General features: G+C 38.4%; 1 protein-coding gene and 3 long non-coding RNA genes across 5 annotated transcripts; all 4 read left to right on the plus strand.

Annotated features, from left to right (window-relative positions):
• Nucleotides 1-758: 758 nt before the first annotated feature.
• On the plus strand, nt 759-25,143 carry LOC108943534 (uncharacterized). 2 transcript variants are annotated; one of them, XR_011408723.1, is made up of 3 exons: nt 759-972; nt 2,190-2,505; nt 24,827-25,143. It is a non-coding gene; the product is annotated as an uncharacterized lncRNA (long non-coding RNA). The 2 variants fall into 2 exon arrangements; XR_011408724.1 differs by having other exon boundaries at nt 2,190-2,327.
• On the plus strand, nt 2,912-5,090 carry LOC138894966 (uncharacterized). Its single transcript, XR_011409160.1, has 2 exons — nt 2,912-3,598; nt 4,722-5,090. It is a non-coding gene; the product is annotated as an uncharacterized lncRNA (long non-coding RNA).
• On the plus strand, nt 9,915-17,572 carry LOC138893453 (uncharacterized). Its single transcript, XM_070178061.1, has 4 exons — nt 9,915-10,612; nt 12,437-12,563; nt 15,718-16,958; nt 17,437-17,572. The coding sequence occupies exons 1-4, from the start codon at nt 9,915-9,917 to the stop codon at nt 17,570-17,572; spliced, it is 2,202 nt and encodes a 733-aa protein (XP_070034162.1).
• LOC138893362 (uncharacterized) lies at nt 21,504-23,406 on the plus strand. Its single transcript, XR_011408725.1, has 2 exons — nt 21,504-21,920; nt 23,039-23,406. It is a non-coding gene; the product is annotated as an uncharacterized lncRNA (long non-coding RNA).
• Nucleotides 25,144-25,663: the final 520 nt, after the last annotated feature.

Genomic DNA, 25,663 nt, shown 5'->3' on the forward strand with positions numbered 1-25,663 from the left:
AGAGGCAGAGCACATGGCTATTACAGAGGCTGTGAAGGAGGCAATTTGGCTTCAGGGGTTGCTAAAGGAGCTTGGTATTGAACAAAAAAATATTATAATTTTTTGTGATAGTCAAAGTGCTATTCAATTAGCGAAGAACCAAGTTTATCATGCAATGACGAAGCACATTGATGTTCGGTATCATTTCGTATGAGAAATCATAGAAGAAGGTGGAGTCACGGTGAAAAAAATTCATACTACGGAGAACCCTGCTGATATGCTAACAAAGGTGGTGATTGCGGTCAAGTTTCAACATTGTTTGGATTTGATCAACATTGTTGAACACTAAAGATGGAAGATGAAGACATAACCAAAATTTGTTATTGAGAGAAAATTGAAGATGTGGAATTTTGTCAAGGTGGAGATTTGTTAAAATTATCAAAAGTCTCACATCGGTGGATGATAATTTTGAATGGGAATTTCACCCTATAAAAGGAAGCCTAATGTTTAGAATTTAGATACACCTCCCATTTGTCTCTTTTATCTTCTTAAGGCATTTGTATCTTCTCTCTTTAATATTATTTCACTTGTAATTTTAGAGTAGAATAAAATATTAATTGTGTCTGAGAAAGTAGGCAAAATTGACCGAACCTAATTCTGGTATTCTTTTATTGTTGTCTTATTGTCTTGTTTATTATTTAGCGATTGTCATAATTTTTTGTATAGTAATTGCGACTCATTCACACTATATACATTTGGCTTCCGCAACAAATAGAAAAGCATATTAAGTTGGTTGATAGTTTGATCGAAATGACCGACACTTAATCGAAGCCAAATTCTGGTGAGTGGAAGAAGGAACTGCCCCGCAGGTACTTGGCCTATGAAAATCTATGGAATGACGATGATTTTATCCCCAACGCCGCTTCAAAGTAGCACCGCGATGTATTTCGCAAAATTTTTACGAGATACTTCCGCCAGATTTGTCAAACCGATGTTTGTCTTCTTTCTTTACTACTCCCCTTTTATCTTTTGTGTTTATTTTATACTATATCAGTATATGTATCTATACACACAACGCAGCCTTTAATTTGGCTTCATAAATTGGTGTTTATTTGTGAAATAGTTTATGTGCGGGCAAACTGGTTGCTAATTTGCAAGCCTTTGATTGCAGCGATTAAAAAGTAATTTTGTTTTGATTGTGCCCTATTGAGGAATGATTTTTTCAGTTAGTCTTAGAAAAAAGAAGCTAGTCAAATTTCTAAGTAATTTGTAATCCAATTCAACAATTCCAAGATTAATGGGAGCACCAATAAGAAAAGTTTTGCCAGTTTTGTTAGCTGAGGGTATTCTTAATATTTGGAGTTTATTTTTAGACAGTAGAATTTCATATTACTCCTAGCTGTTTACCCTGTTTACGTGGAGTTTTCTTAACATTGGAAGGTGTTTTCTTATACTTCAACTCTTCACCATCCAATTCTTGTATATATCTCTTTTTTTCTTTTTAGGATGATCACATGGTAAGTCCCTGTATTTTAAGTATCGCTCTCCTATTTTTCGCTCTTATCTCTTGGTTATTGTTAGTTGTAACATGTGAAACTCTCACGAGCGCAAAAATCCCAATAGTTAAAACTTTGACACTTGTTCTCTATTTGCTCTTAGCTCTCACTTCTCTTCCCAAATCTAGCAAGGCCTTCCCTGACCACCCTCTCTTATCTAAGCATTACAGATGTGCCAACTTAGACTATCAATAAGAGATAAATATTGTCTGGACAGATCTGTACGATTCAATTAGTGGCTTAACTGTGGCAAAAAAGATTATGGAGCTTACTTACAAGTCACCATTGTCTTGTTTACAATAACAACAAACTCAGTATAATCCCACAAGTGGGGTCTTGGGAGGGTAGTGTGTTCGCAGACAAACCCACTATTGTCTTGTTTACGTGTTTAAAATAAATGTTGGAGGTCATGGCTGTTTTGGTGGTGCTTTTAGCCGTTAATGTTAAAGTGATTCTTCTTCCTTGATTAGCCCCTGCTTCTCTTTAAGCTAATAGATCAAATACTGAAAGATAATTTTTGCTCCATGTAATCGACTTTATTTACCTGATTGAATTGACTTCCGACTCGATTTAACTTATCTCTCTGTAACTAAAGTCTGTGCAATTCAATTAGACCCTCTTTTTTTGGATATAAAATTCATGACTTATTTATAGGGTTTCGACATTGACGTCTATCCGGGTGATGCTAAGGCAGCTGTATATATACCATATCTGGATTTTGAGAAAGAAGCTGACATGCTGATGGAACTGGCTAACCATGCTATTCAGGAGTATAACAATAGGGAAACCAGTGTGTGTGTATGCATGCCTCTATTCATTTTTGCCGAATGTCGTGAATTTTTTATAACTATTAAAGTTATCAATCTGACTATGCGTACACCTCTAGAAACTTTTCAAATCCATGCATATAAAGGACCACATGAGGAGAATAATGCCCGTCTTTGTAGAAAAAAAAAATATCTGATATGAGGTATACAATTTCCTCTCGTCTTTTTTTTATTGCTTTGTTTCTTTGTGTGGGGGAGGGATGGGAAAATTTAAAAAATGACTCTTAGTGCTGTTTGTTGTCGTTTCGTTAGCTTCAGTTGCTCAAACGTTTTTGTGGATATCGATATTTTGAGATGATGTACTTGTGGATATCGATATTTTGAGATGATGTACTTGTGGATATCAATAGTGTGAATACCTAATTTTTTTTGTACTATTTTAACACCTCCTAAAGTCATTAGTGTTTTATTGATTTAATTATATTTTTTAATTTTTTGTGTCTTTGATTGCATATTTCCTATCATAAAAATACCAAAAAATAGTTCTTTCTTTATTTGTGCATTTTAGGAATTAACTAACTATTCAATTGGTGAATTAATCTAGTTAATTGATCATTTGAATAAGTTACTTAATTAATTTATTTGTTTGTGTAAATTTAGTTTAATAAGTAGAATTAAGAAAGAAATTGGGCCAAATTTGAAAGAGAAAGTGGCCAAAAGTGCAAGATAAGGGGCTACCTTTGAAAGGGTCCGGAACGACGTAGTTTTGCCTCAAAACTACGTCGTTTCATTAAGTGACCCAAGGTTAAATCTTACCCATTGATCACTCATTGATCTAATGGTCCGTATTTGATCTCTCAAGAGGTATTTAAAGCCTCAAAAATCTGAAAATTTTCCTCATTTCACCCATAACTCTTTCTCTTCTCTCTCTCTCTCTTCTCTCTCTTCTCTCCACCGCCGCCGCCGGAAATCACCCATCAGCGGCGGACCACTCCAAACACCTCCAAATTAACACCATACAATCTCCACAACCTCCTCTTCCCATATCTCCAAACAAATTCCTTCAAAAAAATCTCAAACTCCTTGAATTTTAGATCTAAGAAACTTTAGCCGCCACTTTCTTGCCCAAAATCTTGAAGTTCCGGCCACTACCACCCTACAATACCTACATCAACGGATAGAGCTCATCAAGACCTACCTATTGATGTCAATTCCATCCCAAAAATCCGGTCAAATTCCGGCGACCACCCCGAACCCCCATTTTAGCTATTTTTCGGCTTCAAGCATACTTGTTAGGTATAATCGTCATCTCTTTAATTAATTTCTGATTTTTTTTTATTTTAGTAGATTAGTTTCTGATTTTTTTATATATATTTATTTATTTATTTATTCTGTTTTGGTTATTTCTTGTTAATTAGAGTTTCAAGTTAGGTTTATTTACTTAGCTATCTCTATTTAGTTTAGTGGTTTGTTAGATTCGTTATTGATTTAAATATGATCTTTAGTGTATTAATTAAATCGTTCACTTAGTTAGTCGATTATTTAGTTATTGTTAGTCGTTGTTCGATTATTAACGATGCTCGTTTTGTTTTGAGAATTAGTTTGTGAATTTAGTTATTTGTTTAGTAATTAGTTTGCACAAATCCAATTCATTCCCATCAAGTTGGTTTTAATACTTAGTTCAATTACGTTTTTAGTCTCGTCTATGCTTTGTGAGTTCATAGTTGTCCAAGTTTGATTTGTGTGAGCAAGTAGTTTGTTGTTGATGGTTAAAATCTGAAGTTTAGTTTATTTTATCACAAAACAGGGTAATAGTAGCTTACTTTTACTAGTAGGGTGGCTGAAAGGACATTTTTTCTCCTTGCTTCTGACACAGCAGATTTTCAGTTTGTCCTTTCACCTTTGGGACAGACCTTGAACAGTGTTTAGCACAAAAAGTCAGTCTTTTGGACAGATTTTTGGTGAACCAAAATCTGTCCAAAAATCTAACTTTATTTGCCTATTGAAAAGGATATTTTTCTCCTATAAAAGGGACTGTCTTACACTTAGAATGCAGGGGTTCATTACTCACTGAAAAGGGGGACACTCTATCGTATACTTAAACACATCTTAGAGAGTTGCAAAAAAGACATATATCTTTGAGAAAAATCAGCAGCTTAATACATATAACAAGCTGAAATTTCAGTATTTTGTGAGGTTTATTTGAGTGCAAAAAACTTTGAGAAAAATAGAAAGATCCCTTACGCAATTTGTGAAGTTGATAGCTACCAGTTTCAAGCATTTTTGTTGAGTTTTCTGGGTTGTCTTAACACTTGAGTTGTTGTTGTTTCTACTGTATTTGCTGCTGAGTTTTTTGTTGCTGCACTGCTATATTTTATTATTCTACAAACCAGGTAACTTTCAAATTCTTATATTGCAGATTCTTGATGATAATAAGAAGGATTTGATCCCGGTTTGGTTGATGGAACATATTGGATCTGATTTTGTTTCAAGATGAATGTTATATTAGTATTATCATTATGTAAATCTATTAAAGATTAGTTAAATTATCATTTTCTTCTTTATATATGTGATTGAAATTGTATTCTGTTAAGATTACTTAGTTTAAGGAAAAGATAAAGACTCCACTTTTAACCATGTTTGTTTAGTTTGGGCTCTTTTTCGTGAGTTACTTTCATGGTTCATGTATAATTATCTAAGAAAGACTTCTAACTTCAAATATTTTGATGCTTTAAATTATAGTCAACATAATGTTATACTTAATATAGTTCTTCTCTTTAGCATTGAAGTATTACCGTTTTTTGTAATTTTTATATTTAGTCATGATTTTTATGTTGTTAATGAGTGTAGTTTGATTAGTGCCATGTTGGTGTAGATGAGTAGAAATATTATGTTAGTCTTTAAGAAATAAGTTGGTTAAGAAAATAAAAGATAATAATTAGCATGTAAGTTTCTTTTATGAAAAAAAAATAATTTTTAGTTTGGACATCAATGTAAGAAGCAATTTGGGCTTAGAAGAATACTTGTCATTTTGTGTTGTCTCGGTCATCGAGGCTCTTAAGTAACATGGGCCAAATAAGCTAAAATTTGTAGGCCCAATGACAATAGAAAGTAAGATGGGCATTTTCTTTAAAACCAATAAAAAAAATTTGTTAAATAAAATAAGTGGCTCAATACCATAAAAGTTTAACATAAGTTTACCCGGGTTTAAAGTCTTGCATTAGTAAAAATTATTTTTAATAATAATATTTTTTTTTCCAGTCGAACAACTAATAAATATAAAAAAGAAGCGTTTTTTAATTAATTTAAGCGATAGGCAATTTTAGGCATGTTTGAGATGTAGACCATGTGTTCATACACGGTCCTTTTGTCGTTATTATTATTATTTTTTTTAATAAAGTAGTCATGTGTGCATTCCCGCTCCTTGACTCTTCAATATTAATTGTATTTAAACCATGTGTACCGACACGTTCTTTGTTTTAATACATATAATCAAATAAGGACCTTGTGTGCTTGAACGCTCCTAGGCCAAAATTATTAATTATTAAGCAGCACTAGACAATAGTAACTTAAGGCAAATAATACACACTTTATCCAAATATAATTCTAGCCAAATTTTAGTCAATAAAAGCGACCGTGCTAGAACCACGGGATTCGGGGAATGCCTTACACCTTCTCCCCGGTTAACAGAATTCCTTACCCGGACTTTATTTTCGCAGACCAATAATAATAGAGTCAAATCTTCCTTTGATTAGGGATTCAAATAAAAGGTGACTTGGAACACCAATAAAATCTATTCCAAGTGGCGACTTTGTAAATAAAATAATCCCTACTCAATTTTCTCACTTTAATTGGAAAAACCCTTTAATCCGCACAATATTACCTTGCGGGTAGAAAAAGGGGTGTGACAGCTCTGGCGACTCTGCTGGGGATATTAAGAATTCGAGCTTGTATATTGACTTTATTTGGCTTTATTAATTTTTGTATATATTGTGATTTATTTGGGCCTAAGTTGTTACTTGTCCACTTTATACTGTTTTGATATTGTTGAACTGTACATATAAATTGTATCCTCTCTCGCAACCCTCTAAGTCTTCTTATAGTTAGTTATGTTGTGTTTGTCTACCAGCATCATAAATTTTTTGTCTTGAGATAAAACCAGTTAGCCTACCAGCTTCTGGTGAAGGATTTAGTCACACATGCTTAGGCGAGAGAGTTGTTAGCTAGCCAGTGTTGTTCTACTACTGGTGACACTTGACGTTCCTCGGCTCGGGTTGTCCGCTCGAGTAAGCCAGTCTAGACACCTTCTCTATCAGGATTTCAACCTAGAAGAACATACCTCATGCCGGATATCCCTAGTAGGTTCGCTTTATTTGTATCACGTGCATTTGACTTAGCGAAACTCGGCATAGGGGCCGGGCCCGTATAAGACAGGTATCCTCTTTAAGACCATAACGTTCACTTATGTACTACATGTTACTTTATTTGGGAGGCTTGCATGTCGACCGGCTTTAGGGTGAATTAGTTGAACAAGGAGAGAAAAATAAAAAAATAAAATAAAAACATGCTCCCGATTTCTATACAAATGTTCGTTCTTTAAAAAAAAAACGAAGTGATTTGGTGCGTTTGGTGTCCATGATTACTTTTTTCATAAGGAGAGAAAATATAGTTAGTTTCATTGAAAGTTTTATCACCGAACTACGCGGGTCTGATTCTCACCGGATGTGAGATACGTAGGCAAACCTCATCGGTTCCGGCCCAATTTTCAAAAAAATTCAAAAATATTTTCCTTTTCCTTAATTCCCTATTTATAATTATTTCCTTAGAAAATCCAAAAAAATCCAAAAATACTTTTTTTAGTCCCATAGTTTAGCTTTTATTTATTTATTTATTTATTTTCTTTTTCTTTTTCTTTTATAAGAGTCAAAACCCGAGAAATCGAAATTTTTGTGTGTCAATAATATGTTTGATCAAAGTCTAACCCCGTGTCTGGGTAGACAGGTATACCATGAGTGGGGAAAGAGGTAAGTCTGAAAAGAGGCCCAGATCAGAAGGGATACCAGATTTTCTGATTGTCGATCAGATACCACAGTTGTTGTGGGATTGGTGGAGAGACTTTAAGGAATATGAGCGAAACCAGATAAAGAAATACTTGGGACATTTGGTTCACATGATTACGATAAAGCCCAGGAGGGATGTGATTGAAGCTTTGATTCCGCACTGGGATCTTGAAAATAATGTGTTCCATTTTATCGACTGTGAAATGACTCTGACCTTAGAGGAAATCGCCCATTTCCAGGGGTGGAGCCGCAATCTTCGCCGCCAAAGGCCCATAGTACCAAAAAATATGAACGAGGGTAGGTTTCTGAAGCTTTTGAACATAAATTACGGATAATATGAAGGTCTAGGAGGCAAATGGGTTAAGTTGGGCTTTTTGTTTCAGTTGTATGGCCTAGAATGCAATTTCGAAAGGAATGTGGGAAAATTGAAATCAAAGGAAGATAAGAAAACATGGAAGGTACATAGAAGGTTTGCATTTATGGTCACCTTTTTGGGGCGTGTAGTTTTCCCGGAAAGAGAGGGACGCATTGACATCCGCTTGGCAGGTGTAGTTGAGGCTCATACCTCAGAAGAGGGTGATTATACTTTGGTCCCTATGATTATTTCTTGCATTTTTCGTGCTTTAACTAGATGTAAAATGGGCGCACGAAACTTTGATGGTTGCAACATTTTGTTACAGATATGGTTTTTGGAGCATTTCTATCATCATCCTACGATCACTAATTTTAGTGAGCTATGTCCCAATCATACTTATGATCACCAGAAAAGAATTGACGAATGTGACTTACCAGAGGGGATTGGCACCTGGAAAGAACTACTTCTTACTCTATCTGCCAAACACATCACTTGGAACTACGATTGGTTCTCCTCTAAAGAGGTCATTTGTGAGTTTGCATACCATTCTTATTTGGTACTCATAGGATTGGATAGTGTTCAGTCTTATGCTCCACTTCGGGTAATGCGCCAATTTGCACGACTACAGGAGGTGCCACCAACACGATATATGAGCAAATTCTGTTATGATTTTGGTAAAGATCAACCTCATGACGAAGAAGAAATTATGAAAATTTGGTATGCAAGTAAAGTCTCGGAGTTGAATGATATGGTAGAAGACCGAGATCGTGGAGAGGTGATCCCTGAATATATTACCTGGTTTCATGACCCTTCGTCGATTAGAGATGGGCCTGAAGGGTCCAATAGGAGGAGAAATGATCAAAGAGCTATAGAAAGGTTAAAAGAGGAATTGGAGCATGCCCGGATGACCATATCCAAACAACAAGCCCAACTACAAGCCGTAGTCGCTCAGATTCGCTTAAATATTGAGAAAGATTATCAATCTACCTTACGGGTCATGGATAAAGATCTAAAGGATGCTAAAAATGAGGCGGCCCGCTTAGAAGAAGAACTGTCAAGCACTATTGGTTTAGTTAGAAGAGCTGAGGCAAATAAAAATGCTGAAATACATAAGCTACAAGAAGCCTTGAGTATTGTTGAAGAGGATGCGCACCAACAACAATTGGAGTTTGATCAGCAGAGAGAGAAGTTTGACAGAGAAAGGGCCTATTGGATACACTCAAAGGGTCAGTTTCATGTACAATTGAAAGAAATAAAAAGGAATATGAGAGGTCATCAACATGCAGATTTTGAGGCAGAGCGGCGTCAGTGGATGATTGAGAGAGCTGTGCTAAACCGCCGTATTGAAGAATATGAGGGACGCGAGACACAAATGGGGAACTCCCTCAACACTACCCAGATATGGTTGAAGAATTGTCACGTGAATATGGGGCAAGCCAGAGAGCAAGTACTTCAATTGGCAGAGAAAGCAGCATATATTCACAACGATCATCGTCATCTAAACAATGAGAAAGTTGGTAAACAAGCACGTACCCTCGTTCCACAGTTGCCGGCAATGTTTCAGAATTTGTACGAGATTTTGGGGGGAGAGTGGAGGCCAAGGGATACAGACCTTTGATGATATCAGTTTAAGCAAGAATACCATTGAAGATTAAAGTTTTAGTGCAGTCAATTAGTTTATAGTTTCATTTTTCATTTGTCGCATTTTTAATTTTATATTTGTCGCATTTTCAGTCATACTTATGTCTTTAGAGTCAATTTCAATAATAATAATAATAATATTTAAAAAAAAATTGTTATTATTTCCCGCTGAACTACGTAATGATCTGATTCATGCGGCGACATGATACGTAGGCAACCCAAAAAAGGTTCGATCAAAATATTTTTCAATGATTCTAAGATGAGGGATCAAAATGAGGTGTGAGTTAAAAAAAAAAAAAGGAAAAAAAAGAGAGAGAAGAAAATAAGAGCGTCAATAAAAAGCAATCTCATAAACCGGAATGAAACATGAAGCCTCCAAAAGCATGCTAGAAATAGTGACAATGATTGGAGCATGGCACATTATGTGTGATTCTTATCTATAAAATGCTTAACCCTAACACGTTTGCTGTGTCTTACGTAGTAAGCTTAAGGTGGTTGGTTTGTGGTGAAACTGGAAACACACCATTACTTCACTAGATCTAAGGGAGCAGTAGTAATGGCCAACGATGATAAGATCGAGCTGATCACTGACGACCCCCAGGGTCAATCAGTTGAACAAGAGTCGGAGGAAATAAGAAAATTGAGACAGCAATTGTCTGATGTATATCAATCTTGGGTGTCTGGTCAGCCTCCACCCCGTGGTCCCTCAGAGGGAACTTCCACCATACCCCTGGCTACCCAACCACCGCTCCATACAACGAGCGACCATATCCTACCACCAGGGTATATGCCAAATTACAGCCTCCACATTATTCCGGGTACCTCTAATGTGCGACCTCCAGTCGCACCGGTCAGGAACACTCCTCCAGTCGTGTCTGGCGCATCGGCATACTTAATCCCGCCTCCACCTCCTATGACGAGGCCAATCAACGAGCCACCATCTCATGCTTATGATGGCCAATACTACTCTCCAAATATGGCTTTCGGGGTCTCGGCTCCATATAATCAGACTCCTCAGTACGAGTCACCAGTGGAAAACGAAAAGCTTGTCAAGACGGTTGAGCCGGATGAGATGGCCAGGAAAATGAAAAGTCTTGAACAAAACATAAAGAAAATACAAGGACTAGGGGGTCACAAAAGTGTTTCGTTCAGTGATCTATGCATGTTCCCTCACATCCATCTGCCACCAGGGTTTAAGACCCCAAAATTCGAGAAGTATGATGGACACGGCGACCCTATCGCCCATTTGAAAAGGTACTGCAACCAGCTGAGGGGTGCAGGTGGAAAAGAAGAATTACCGATGGCTTATTTTGGGGAAAGTCTTGTGGGGGTAGCCTCCGAATGGTTCATTGACCAAGATATCTCTCACTGGCATGTCTGGGACGACATGGCCCAAGCCTTCATTAAACAATTTCAATATAACATAGATATTACGCCGGATCGCAATTCCCTGTCCAATATGAAGAAAAAGCCGACTGAAAGCTTTAGGGAGTATGCAATCAAGTGGAGGAAGCAAGCAGCTAGAGTTAAGCCACCCATGGATAACCACGAGTTGATCACTATTTTTCTGGAGGCCCAAGAGCCTGATTACTTTCAGAACATGATGTCCGCAATGGGTAGACCTTTTGCGGAAGCGATCAAAATAGAAGAAATGGTCGAAAATGGCCTCAAGACTGGAAGAATTGTAAGTCAAGCTGCTCTCAAAGCCACCACCCAAGCTATCCAAAATGGGTCGGGAAGTTTGGCAAATAGAAAGAAGAGAGATGAAGGGTCCATGATGACTTCGGGATCTAGGGAAGTTCAAAGAGGGGCATCGCACCCTTATGTGCAAGTTCAGCAGGGGCAATCCAGCTACTCTCAACATTACTATCCCCCGCCAATTCCTCAGTACTCCGTGGGACCGCCACAATATACAGTGTTTAATGCTCAATCATATGCTCGTCCTCCCAATCAACAGGTACGGGCACCAGCTCCAAGATTCCCCAGACCTCAGCAGCAAAATTTCCGGGCACCCTACAATGCTCATCCTAGGCAGGATTATGGTCAAGAGTAGAGGCCGGTGGAAAAATTTACTCCATTGGCTGAATCATACTCTAGTCTGTTCCAGAAATTGAAGCAGATGGGCGTGATTGGACCCATCGCTCCCCACCATATGCATCCTGATTCGCACGCATTTCAAGCAAATGCTAGGTGTGAGTACCATTCAGGTGCTCCGGGGCATAGCACTGATGACTGTTGGACCCTGAAAAGAGCCATAGAAAGACTCATTGTTGAAAAATTGATTGTAGTCACGAATGGCGAGGACCCTCATAATGTGACCAATAACCCGTTGCCGGTACACAATGATGTTCGTTTTGTGGGAATGATTGGACGAGATCATGTATACAAGACGGTTGGTCGAGCAAAAATGATAGTGGTAACAATTCAAGAGGGAACCAAACTGGAAGTAAGTCCAAGCCTAGATATACCGTTGATTGTGAAAGGTGCCCAGAGCTCAGAGAGGGAAACTTTATTTGTTCCAAAAATCTCGAGGTTGGAGGTTCGCTCCAATAATCCAAGCCCAAAGTTATACGTCCTTGGAGGTCACCCCATCACAAAGGAGAATCAGGGTGGTACGACGGGTATAATAGAGCCGATCATAATCAAGCCTGCCACACAACCCCATGTAACAAATACGAAAACCATCCCTTGGAACTACGACAAAACTGTAGTAACCTACAAAGGTAAGGAAATCATAGAAGAAGTAGGGGAAACTGGAGGTTTGACTCGATCAAGGAGGGGTTACTCTCCAGAAGAGCTGAGGAAGGCTAAGCAAATCAGAGAAGGCCAAATGCCAATAAAGAAACCGGTCACTGAAGAAGAGGCGGAGGAGTTTTTGAAAAAGATGAAAGTTCAGGATTACTCAATCATTGACCAGCTGAGAAAGACTCCTGCCCAAATCTCTCTGTTATCTCTACTTATACATTCAGGAGAGCATGACCGTGTACTAATCAAAATCCTAAACGAGGCACATGTCTCAGAGAATACCACCGTGAATCAGTTAGAGAAGATGACCAATAGATTTTTTGAGGTTAACAGAATTTCCTTTACTGATGATGAACTTCCTGAGGAGGGAGCCGATCATAATAGGGCTTTGTACTTGATTGTCAAATATGAGGGGCATTATGTGAAGCAAGTCATGGTTGATGGAGGCTCAAGTGTAGATGTATGCCCTCTATCTACCTTGCAAAGCATGAAGATTAATACACACAGGATCTGACCCAGCAATGTTCGCATCCGGGCTTTTGATGGCTCAGCGAGAGATACCATTGGGGAGATCAACCTCACCATGACGATTGGGCCTGTTGATTTTGAAATTGTCTTCCAAGTAGTGGACATGGAAACTTCTTATAACTTTCTTCTTGGAAAGCCATGGATCTATACGGCCCGAGCTGTGCCATCCACCTTGCATCAGATGCTTAAATTCGAGCACGACATGAAAGAAATTATTGTTCACGGAGAAGACGAGTCATCCATTTATAAAGACCCGTTAATCCCATGTATTGAGGCCAAGGAAGGATGCGAGTCTATTGTCTATCAGGCTTTTGAAGTAGTTGTTGTGGACCATGTTGAGGAAGGAAAACCCATTCTACATCCGTGTCTCTCTGCCACATCCGTACTGGTGGCTGCACTTATGATGAGACAAGGTTATGAGCCAGGAAAAGGTTTGGGGGAATCATTGCAAGGAATTTCATAACCCATTTCTCCGTTCAGTAACAGGGGTACTTTTGGTTTAGGCTTCAGGCCAACACAAGCAGACGAAGACAAAGCCAAGCACCGCAAAAAGCATGGGTGGGTCTTGCAGCAACCTATCCCTCACATTTTCTACACTTTTGTCGAGCCATGATTCAAACATGGTCAAAATTCCTCGGCGCATGCAAATATTGATGAAATATGCCATGGCCTCAGGCAGATATTTTCTGAAGTGAATATGATCCAGGCTGGTGAAGGCACTAGTCGTGCCGATATGCAACTAATTGGCCCAGAAACCATGCTCAATATCTGGGAAGCAACTCCTCTCCCCACAAGAAAGGAGTCTTGGTAGTTGACTCTTGCAGCTTCTTTCTTTTGTACTTTGGTTTACCTTCAGGGTTGTAATCCAAATATCTTAGTATGATTGTTTTATTTTGACGTTAACCCTTATATCCTTTCAAATTCAATGAAATGCAGTTCATTTTCGTATTAAATTTTGTATCTTTTCCTTTTCCTAATTCCTGCCATTTTATTTCCATTTCAGTTTTGTTAATGCCGGCTTTAATAACATGACATGCATGCGGAATTCACGCCCAGATCTCAAAAAGCTGTCTAATTTTGAAATAATGCATCAAGAGGTCGAATATGATGAAGATAAGGTTTTTGATGAAATAAAAAGAGAGTTGGAACAGTTTGAAAACAAGCCTAGGCCCAACCTCAATGAAACTGAGCCAATTAATATCGGAGGTCATGAAGAAGTCAAAGAAACAAAGATAAGCATTCACACTGAACAAAAAACTAGAGATGCCTTGATTCAACTTTTATTTGAGTATAGAGATGTGTTTGCTTGGTCTTATGATGATATGCCGGGTTTAAGCGCTGATTTAGTTGTTCATAAGCTTCCTACATATTCTGATTTTCCACCAGTCCAACAGAAGCAACGTAAATTTAAAACGGACATGAGTGATAAAATCAAAGAGGAAATATGAAGCAATTGAGCGCCAATGTTGTAAGAGCCGTACGATACACCACCTGGGTGGCAAATGTTGTGCCCGTGCCAAAGAAAGATGGAAAAACTAGAGTCTGTATTGACTACAGAGACCTGAACAAAGCAAGTCCGAAGGATAATTTTCCTTTGCCGAACATCCATATTCTTGTAGATAATTGCGCAAAGCATGAGATACAGTCGTTCATGGATTGCTATGCTGGGTACCACCAAATTCTAATGGATAAGGGTGATACAGAAAAAACCGCTTTCACCACTCTGTGGGGTACCTATTGTTACAAGGTCATGCAATCGGTTTAAAGAATGCAGGGTAAACTTACATGAGGGCCATGACCACCATTTTTCACGACATAATGCACAAAGAGACTGAAGTATATGTCAATGATATCATCATAAAATCAAAGACACAAGTTGATCACGTGAATGATTTGAAAAAGTTCTTCGAACGGCTTCGAAGGTATGACCTTAAGCTCAATCCAACCAAATGTGCGTTTGGGGTTCCATCTGGGAAACTCCTTGGTTTTATAGTCAGTCGGAGAGGCATCGAATTGGATCCATCTAAGATAAAGTCCATTCGAGATCTGCCACCCCCCAAGAACAAAAAGGAGGTCATGAGTTTGCTCGGAAGGTTGAACTACATCAGTAGGTTCATTGCTCAGCTAACAACCACGTGGGAGCCCATCTTTAAGTTGTTGAAAAAAAGATGATGCAATCAAGTGGACAGACGATTACCAAAATGCTTTTGACAGGATCAAAGATTATCTATCAAAACCCCCTGTACTGGTCCCACCTGAACTTGGTAGGCCTTTGTTTTTATATCTATTGGTGATGGATAATTCCTTTGGATGCGTTCTGGGGCAACATGATGCAACAGGCAAAAAGGAACAAGCAATATATCATTTGAGCAAGAAGTTCACCAATTATGAGGTTAAGTACACCCTTTTAGAAAGGACATGTTGTTCCTTGACTTGGGTCGCTCAGAAGTTGAGACATTATCTTTTGGCCTATACTACTTACCTCATATCTAGAATGGATCCTCTGAAGTATATCTTCCAAAAGCCAATGCCCACCGGCAGGCTCGCAAAATGGCAAATCCTGCTCACAGAGTTCGACATCGTCTATGTCACTCGCACCGCGATGAAAGCACAGGCTTTGGCCGATCATTTGGCAGAGAATCCAGTTGATGATGAGTACAAGCCACTTACCACATACTTCCCAGACGAAGAGGTCAACTCAATAGAGGAAGTAGTTCCAGACGACAACCCCCTATGGAAAATGTATTTTGATGGAGCTGTCAATATCAAAGGAGTTGGGATTGGGGCAATCCTCATCTCACCTATTGGACAGTATTACCCTGCAACAGCCCGACTTTAATTCTTCTGTACCAATAATACGGCAGAATACGAAGCCTGTATCATGGGTTTGAAAATGGCCCTCGATCTGGATGTGCATGAACTATTGGTTATGGGAGATTCTGACTTGCTTATCCGACAAGCCCAAGGTGAATGGGAGACTCGAGACATCAAGCTTATTTCATACAGACAATGTGTACAAGATTTGAGCAAAAGATTCAAAAATCATCGAGTTCAGGTACATTCCTAGGTTTCACAACGAGCTAGCCGATGCTTTGGCTACTTTAGCCTCGATGCTCCCTTATCCGGGAAATACCCATATCGATCCACTAGAAATCCAAGTTCGGAATCACCACGGTTACTGCAATACAATTGAGACAGAACCAAATGGTGAACCATGGTATCATGACATAAAACGATTCCTGAAAACGAGAGAATACCCAGAGAAAGCTAAGGGAGATCAAAAAAGAACTATAAGGCGACTCGCCAATGGTTTCTTCCTGAATGGGGAAATGTTGTACAAAAGGACCCCAGATTTGAACTTGTTGAGATGCGTAGATGCCACAGAAGCTGAGCGGATCATGAATGAAGTGCATTCAGGGGTATGCGGACCTCACATGAATGGATATGTTTTGGCGAAGAAGATTCTGCGGGCAGGGTATTATTGGCTTACAATGGAGCGAGATTGCTTCAGTTTTGTTCGTAAGTGTCACCAATGCCAGATTCATGGTGACCTGATTCACTCACCACCTTCGGAGTTGCATCCCATGTCCTCTCCTTGGCCTTTCGTTGCTTGGGGAATGGATGTTATTGGGCCAATTGAGCCAAAGGCTTCTAATGGGAATAGATTTATTTTGGTTGCAATTGATTACTTCACCAAGTGGGTAGAGGCCGTCACTTTCAAAGCAGTCACCAAGAAAGCAGTGGTAGACTTTGTTCATTCCAACATCATCTGCCGCTTTGGTATCCCAAATACCATTATCACTGACAATGCAGCCAATCTCAATAGTCATTTGATGAAGGAGGTATGCGAGCAATTTAAAATTATGCATCGCCATTCTACCCCTTACCGGCCAAAAGCCAATGGAGCCGTTGAAGCGGCGAACAAGAACATCAAGAAGAATCTTAGGAAAATGATCCAAGGTTCGAGACAATGGCATGAAAAGTTGCCTTTTGCTCTTTTGGGATACCGCACGACTGCTTGCACATCTGCTGGTGCAACTCCTTATCTGTTGGTATATGGGACGGAAGCTGTAATACCGGCTGAAGTCAAAATTCCCTCTCTTCGGATCATTGTGGAGTCGGAGATTGAAGATGCAGAATGGGTAAAGACCCGATTAGAACAATTAATGTTGATTGATAAAAAATGGCTAGCAGCAGTGTGCTTTGGCCAGTTATACCAGCAAAGAATGGCACGCACTTACAACAAGAAAGTGCGTCCAAGGCACTTCGAGGTAGACCAACTCGTTCTGAAACGCGTTCTTCCACACCAAGTAGAAGCTAAAGGAAAGTTCGCCCCAAACTGGAAAGGACCCTACATCATCAAGAAAGTGTTACCAAAAGGGGCCTTGCACTTGGTAGATGAAGAAGGACGAGTACCAGACATGACTATTAATGTAGATGCAGTCAAAAGATATTATCTCTGATATATACCCACTGTGGAACTTTCACGCATGATTTTCTTAGATCGAGATGACGAAGGCTACCATTGCTCGCTATTCCAAGCGAGTGTCACCCTTTTTGTTACCCCTTTTAAGCTGTATGTTTCTTCTTCCTTGTTTTCCACCTTTTGGAACATGTGTACTTACCAAAAAAAAAATAAGTCAAACAACAAATTTTCTGAGTCATCGAACTACGTCCGACCTGATTCCGAAAGGATACGTAGGCAGCCTTACCCTGGGTTCGGTCCCATCACAAAAACAATCCATATTCCCAATACTCCAAAACTGGGGCAAAAGTTTGTTTTTATCTTACGGTTTTTCCTGTAGAAACAGTTCCAAAAGTTGTAATTCAATTCAAAGTTCCTTTCGCCTTTTCCTGTTAAGAACTTCTGATCGATCTCTGAGAATACTTGAAGCCCTCATGCCAGGGGCATTGGCCAACCTTCCGCGTGTCGTATCTTAGTAAAAGCAAAAAGAAAAAAAAAAGAAGAAGTAATGAGAGAGTCTTATCGGTGAAAACCCGTATGGGCACTGTAAGGCGCCAGTGATTAGAGAAATGAGAGAGGTCAGTTAGCGAAAAACCGCAAAGGGCGCTACTAGCCGAATTAGGGTCTTCGATGCTCCGACATGAGCACAACTAAGACAGTTTCAAGATGAACATTTGAGACGTATTTTGAGAATTAGACAGCTCAGACAGATCAGGCGTCCAGTCCAATATGCATGTCATAATTCATTGAAGTCGGAACATATCTCCAGATAAGTCTCCTTATTTCTTTCCCCAAAAGGGATACCTTTTATTTAGATACAATTCCTTTTCATTTCCAATTGCTCTTCTATTCTTTTCCATAATTTTTCTTATATTCCCTTTCGGTCTAATCTTGCATCAAAAGCAAAGCAAAAAAAAAATGGCTGCAAAACTGGCTACAGTTTCCCCGTAATACCGAGCATAATTTGGAGCATATACGGCAGCGACGAAGGCAGGAATCCAAATGTGATCTCTTTTGATAAGGCGGACAAAGTGTCTCAAAGAAACTGAAAAGGTCGCCTAAGCAAGACTTGCTTCATGGGAAAAGTTGATAAGCACTACAGTCAGAAATTGGTTCTAGGTGAAAGACAACTAAGTTTGATTTTAAAGGAAAATTGCCTTGCCTTAGGGACAAGGATTAGCGGTACCATGGACATCCGGGTATGAAACAGCCAGGGGCAACGTCAGAAAGATAATGTCTCTAGAAAGCGATACAAAGTATTCGGGAACCTCGGTATCACACTGACAAAATCGGTTCTTCGACAGCGGAGGGGTGAATTCAAACTACTAAGGGCATCAAGGCCACAAACCGACCACCACTTTAAAAGCCCACAAATTTTTCTTTGTTTGAAGCAGGATCAAAGCAGTGCAGAATGGCGATTCTCAAAGGGTGAATGTCACCAAAGGTAAGTTTCCGCGAAATCTCCACTTTCCTTTATTCGTAGCATGCATCATTACTGTCCACACCTCCAAATTTCATAGCTTAAACCAGGTAGAACATTTTCGCCTAGGGGGATCCAGCTCACAGTTCCGGGTAGAAGTACTCTTCGCCCAAATTGTTTTTTTCGTAGCTTAACCCAGGTAGAACCTTTTCGCCTAGGGGTATCCAGCTCATAGTTCCGGGTAGAAATACTCTTCGCTCAGGTTGCTTTTCGTAGCTTAACCCAGGTAGAACCTTTTCGCCTAGGGGGATCTAGCTCATAGTTCCGGGTAGAAGTACTCTTCGCCTAGGCTTGTTTTTCGTAGCTTAACCAAGGTAAAACCTTTTTGCCTAGGGGGATCCATCTCATAGTTCCGGGTAGAAGTACTCTTCGCCTAGGCTTGTTTTTCGTAGTTTAACCTAGGTAGAACTCTTTCAACCCCTGGTTACGCTCCGTTTAGTAATACAGGGTGCCAACCCCTGGTTACATTCCTTTCGGTAATACCAGGTGCCAACCCATGGTTATAATCATTTCAATAATACAGGTTACCAACCCCTGGTTACGTTTCCTTTCGGTAATACAGGGTACCAACCCCCGGTTACATTCCTTCTCAGTAATACAGGGTGCTAACCCCTAGTTACACTTCTTTCAGTAACATAGGGTACCAACCCCTGGTTACATTCCCTCTCAGCGATAAAGGGTGCCAATCCCTGGCTATATTCTCTCTTAGTAATACAGGGTGCCAACCCATGGTTACATTCTTTCTCACTGATACATGGGGCCAACCCTTGATTATATTCCTCCTTAGTGATACAGGGCGCCAACTCCTGGTTACATTATTTGTTAGTGATACAGGTCGCCAACCCCTGGTTACATTCGTTCTCAGTGATACAGGGCGCCAACCCCTGGTTATATTCCCTCCAAGTCTTTCAACCTCACTCGTAGGAGACGCACTTCCTAGTTTGGGCGCCAAACCTTGATTATATTCCCCCTTAGTGATACAGGGCGCCAACCCCTGGTTATATTCTTTGTTAGTGATACAGGGCGCCAACCCCTGGTTACATTCGTTCTCAGTGATATAGGGCGCCAACCCCTGGTTACATTCCCTCCAAGTCTTTCAACCTCAATCGCAGGAGACGCACTTCCTAGTTAGGTGCCAACCCTTGACTATATTCCTCCTTAGTGATACAGGGCGCCAACCCCTGGTTACATTCTTTGTTAGTGATACAGGGCGCCAACCCCTGGTTACATTCGTTCTCAGTGATACAGGGTGCCAACCCCTGGTTACATTCCCTCCAAGTCTTTCAACCTCACTCGTAGGAGACGCACTTCCTAGTTATGGTGCCAACCCTTGATTATATTCCCCCTTAGTGATACAGGGCGCCAACCCCTGATTACATTCTTTGTTAGTGATACAGGGCGCCAACCCCTGGTTGTATTCATTCTCAGTGATACAGGACGTCAACCCCTGGTTACATTCCCTCCAAGTCTTTCAACCTCACTCGTAGGAGACACACTTCCTAGCTTGAGTCAACCGTATTCATTTTAATAGGAGATACACTCCCTAATATGAGTCATTATTCCAAGGAGATGCAATTCCTAGTTAGAGTCCTTCAATCACACAGCCATTCCAATGATACCCATGGGACACGCACCTCCTAAGTCAAAGTTATATCAATTTTATATCTAAGATAAGAACATCCTTTTCGGAGCCTTTAGTTTCATTTTTGGATCTTTCAAATAAAATAAGCTGACCTGCAGGTTTACCCAATAAGTCGCAAGATTTTCTCAGTGCCAAACTGGGGCAGAAAATTTTGTTCGTTTTGTTTGTCTTTGATGGCTTTGCAGGCCCTGTCGTAGAGCACATGTTGTGACGATTAAAGCTTGCAGTTTCAGTTTCTCATCATAATAAAGAAGTTTTCGGTCACAAGATAGTTGGAGTTAGCTTGGATAATGTGTCAGCAGCCCAGCTTCTCGAGTTTCATTTTCCCGAACTCTGATCCGGAAAGCAAGCAATCGAGAATGGGCCATGATCCTTTCCTCAAAGAGCATCAAGATCCAATCTAAGGTCAACACATGCGAGCAGGTCAAGAATCAAGATTTGACTCCACAAGACACATAGATTAGGAATTTTGTAACTCTTAGTTTCCATACATATGTAGTTCTTTCTCTTTTCCTTTTGATGTAAGCAGCAAGTAACAGTAACAGCAGCAACAACAGTCTTAAATCTAGTGTCTGGTAGTCCCAGCTACCAAATTTTCCCAGAACTACACTGACCTGATTCCTCTAAATAAGGATATGTAGGCTACCTCGGAAGCAGGGTTCGGTCACCATTTAAAAAAAATGCTTTCATTGGAGTAATATGTGAGCAAAAATTAGCCATGGCATTCACTTTTCTTTGCACGAAAATTCTTCATGTTCTCGAGCAAAGAGGGGCAGCTGTGAATACCTAATTTTTTGTACTATTTTAACACCTCCTAAAGTCATTAGTGTTTTGTTGCTTTAATTATATTTCCCAATTTTTTTTGTCTTTGATTGCATATTTCCTATCATAAAAATACCAAAAAATAGTTCTTTCTTTATTTGTGTATTTTAAGAATTAACTAACTATTCAATTGGTGAATTAATCTAGTTAATTGATCATTTGAATAAGTTACTTAATTAATTTTTTTGTTTGTGTAAATTTAGTTTAATAAGTAGGATTAAGAAAGAAATTGGGCCAAATTTGAAAGAGAAAGTGGCCAAAAGTGCAAGATAAGGGGCTGCCTTTGAAAGGGTCCGGAACGACGTAGTTTTGCCTCAAAATTACGTCGTTTCATTAAGTGACCCAAGATCAAATCTCACCCATTGATCACTCATTGATCTAATGGTCCGTATTTGATCTCTCAAGAGGTATTTAAAGACTCAAAAATCTAAAAAATTTCCTCATTTCACCCATTACTCTTTCTCTCTTCTCTCTCTCTCTCTCTCTCTTCTCTCTCTTCTCTCTCTTCTCTCCACCGCCGTTGCCGCCGCCGGAAATCACCCATCGGCGGCGGACCACCTCCAAACACCTCCAAATTAACATCATACAATCTCCACAACCTCCTCTTCCCATATCTCCAAACCAATTCCTTCAAAAAAACCTCAAACTCCTTGAATTTTAGATCTAAGACACTTTAGCCGCCACTTTTTGGTCCAAATTCTTGAAGCTCCAGCCAATATCCACCCCCACAATACCTACATCAACGGATAGAGCTCATCAAAACCTACCTATTGATGTCAATTCCATCCCAAAAATTCGGCAACTAAAAATCCGGTCAAATTCCGGCGACCACCCTGAACCCCCATTTTAGCTATTTTTCGGCTTCAAGCATACTTGTTAGGTATAATCGTCATCTCTTTAATTAATTTCTGATTTTTTTTATTTTAGTAGATTAGTTTCTGATTTTTTTTTTATATTTATTTATTTATTTTTTCTGTTTTGGTTATTTCTTGTTAATTAGAGTTTCAAGTTAGGTTTATTTAATTAGCTATCTCTATTTAGTTTAGTGGTTTGTTAGATTCGTTATTGATTTAAATATGATCTTTAGTGTATTAATTAAATCGTTCACTTAGTTAGTCGATTATTTAGTTGTTGTTAGTCGTTGTTCGATTATTAACGATGCTCGTTCTGTTTTGAGAATTAGTTTGTGAATTTAGTTATTTGTTTAGTAATTAGTTTGCACAAATCCAATTCATTCCCATCAAGTTGGTTTTAATACTTAGTTCAATTACGTTTTTAGTCTCGTCTATGCTTTGTGAGTTCATAGTTGTCCAAGTTTGATTTGTGTTGAGCAAGTAGTTTGTTGTTGATGGTTAAAATCTGAAGTTTAGTTTATTTTATCACAAAATAGGGTAATAGTAGCTTACTTTTACTAGTAGGGTGGCTGAAAGGACATTTTTTCTCCTTGCTTCTGACACAGCAGATTTTCAGGTTGTCCTTTCACCTTTGGGACAGACCTTGAACAGTGTTTAGCACACAAAGTCAGTCTTTTGGACAGATTTTTGGTGAACCAAAATCTGTCCAAAAATCTAACTTTATTTGCCTATTGAAAGGGCTGCTTTTCTCCTATAAAAGGGACTGTCTTACACTTAGAATGCAGAGATCCTTACTCACTGAAAAGGGGGACACTCTATCTTATACTTAAACACATCTTGGAGAGTTGCAAAAAAGACATATATCTTTGAGAAAAATCAGCAGCTTAATACATATAAGCTAAAATTTCAGTATTTTGTGAGGTTTATTTGAGTGCAAAAAACCTTGAGAAAAATAGAAAGATCCCTTAGGCAATTTGTGAAGTTGATAGTTACCAGTTTCAAGCATTTTTGTTGAGTTTTCTGGGTTGTCTTAACACTTGAGTTGTTGTTGTTTCTACTGTATTTGCTGCTGAGTTTTTTGTTGCTGCACTGCTGTATTTTATTATTCTACAAACCAGGTAACTTTCAAATTCTTATATTGCAGATTCTTGATGATAATAAGAAGGATTTGATCCCGGTTTGGTTGATGGAACATATTGGATCTGATTTTGTTTCAAGATGAATGTTATATTAGTATTATCATTATGTAAATCTGTTAAAGATTAGTTAAATTATCGTTTTCTTCTTTATATATGTGATTAAATTGTATTCTGTTAAGATTGCTTAGTTTAAGGAAAAGATAAAGACCCCACTTTTAACCATGTTTGTTTAGTTTGGGCTCTTTTTCGTGAGTTACTTTCATGGTTCATGTATAATTATCTAAGAAAGACTTCTAACTTCAAATATTTTGATGCTTTAAATTATAGTCAACATAATGTTATACTTAATATAGTTCTTCTCTTTAGCATTGAAGTATTACCGTTTTTTGTAGTTTTTATATTTAGTCATGATTTTTATGTTGTTAATGAGTGTAGTTTGATTAGTGCCATGTTGGTGTAGATGAGTAGAAATATTATGTTAGTCTTTAAGAAATAAGTTGGTTAAGAAGATAAAAGATAATAATTAGCATGTAAGTTTCTTTTATGAAAAAAAATAATTTTTAGTTTGGACATCAATGTAAGAAGCAATTTGGGCTTAGAAGAATACTTGTTATTTTGTGTTGTCTCGGTCATCGAGACTCTTAAGCAACATGGGCCAAATAAGCTAAAATTTGTAGGCACAATGATAATAGAAAGTAAGATGGGCATTTTCTTTAAAACCAATAAAAAAAATTGTTAAATAAAATAAGTGGCCCAATACCATAAAAGTTTAACATAAGTTTACCCGGGTTTAAAGTCTTGCATTAGTAAAAATTATTTTTAATAATAATATTATTATTTTTTCAGTCGAACAAGTAATAAATATAAAAAAGAAGCGTTTTTTTAATTAATTTAAGCGATAGGCAATTTTAGGCACGTTTGAGATGTAGACCATGTGTTCATACACGGTCCTTGGTCGTTATTATTATTATTATTTTTAATAAAGTAGTCATGTGTGCATTCCCGCTCCTTGACTCTTCAATATTAATTGTATTTAAACCATGTGTACCGACACGTTCTTTGTTTTAATAAATATAATTAAATAAGGACCTTGTGTGCTTGAACGCTCCTAGGCCAAAATTATTAATTATTAAGCAGCACTAGACAATAGTAACTTAAGGCAAATAATACACACTTTATCCAAAAATAATTCGAGCCAAATTTTAGTCAATAAAAGCGACCGTGCTAGAACCACGGGATTCGGGGAATGCCTTACACCTTCTCCCCGGTTAACAGAATTCCTTACCCGGACTTTGTTTTCGCAGACCAATAATAATAGAGTCAAATCTTCCTTTGATTAGGGATTCAAATAAAAGGTGACTTGGAACACCAACAAAATCTATTCCAAGTGGCGACTCTGTAAATAAAATAATCTCTACTCAATTTTGTCACTTTAATTGGAAAAACTTTTTAATCCGCACAATATTACCTTGCGGGTAGAAAAAGGGGTGTGACAAGTATTATGAGATGAGATGTACTTGTGGACATCGGTATTATGAGATGATTTAATTGTGGATATATCTGAACTTTATCTTGAGACACAGTATTTGGTAGGAGAGGGTGAAAACTCAATATGCCACTGGAACATGTAACTGTTATTACTGAATCTTCTTATTTTTTTGGGAAAAGACAAATATGATTGAAGATAATAAGGTAATAACTGATTTTATTAGTGGTGATTCAGCAGCGAATGAGTTATTGGAGTAACAATACTGACCTGTACCTGATAGCTAATTTTCTGCACTATTTTGCAGTTGGTTTATCTGCTAAGCTGAATCGGGGGAAGCATCACAGGAGGCAAAGGATTAAGGAAGAGAGTTAACCATTGGTTTCTTAAATATTCAATTAAAGAACTTAATATTGATTAACCTCTTTATTAGTTGTGGAAGTATTTGATAAATATTATAGTTGCCTAAATTAAGTAGTATGTTTTACGGTTACTCTTCTTGTTATATATTATGATTTGGACCACTAAAGTGGAATTTTGTTCACTTGAATGGTTCATGTTTTTAGTCAAGTAATACTCAATGTTATAAAGTTTAACTTTTTGTTAGACGGCATTTTATATTTATTTCCACACTTCATGCGGTGGCAATGGGAAACAGGTTTAGGTATGAAAAGAACAGCAATAAGTGGGCAGTGGGTATCATTCCCTTAAGTTTCCTTCGATTTTCCATGCAATTACATATAGAATCCATTTTCATGTGGTGTTTCACTTCCCCCTACCACTCCCTTTAATTTTACCCCATTTAATAGTCTTCTAATGAGCAAAACAAAGAAGAAAGTGAAAACTGCCGACTAAGAAATTTGGGAAATCAATTTAACTCCAAACAAGAACTTCCCAAACCCCAGTGGGTCCTGGAATTCAGGATAACGTAGTATAACACAATATTCCTTAGACATATCATGTCTGTAATAATAAAATGAAAGGAGGTTTTCTGAATTTATTTGACCATAAAAGTAAAACATAGACATTTGATGCACCCGTCCGTAAAAGTATAATACCTATCCATTTTCTTCAATTAAACTCGCTCACATTTTCTTATTAGTTTCACAGACATTTTATTGAACCTAATGAGAGGCGAAAGATT

This window comes from Nicotiana tomentosiformis, chromosome 6 (genome assembly GCF_000390325.3).
Source record: "Nicotiana tomentosiformis chromosome 6, ASM39032v3, whole genome shotgun sequence".
NCBI classification, from domain to species: domain Eukaryota; kingdom Viridiplantae; phylum Streptophyta; class Magnoliopsida; order Solanales; family Solanaceae; genus Nicotiana; species Nicotiana tomentosiformis.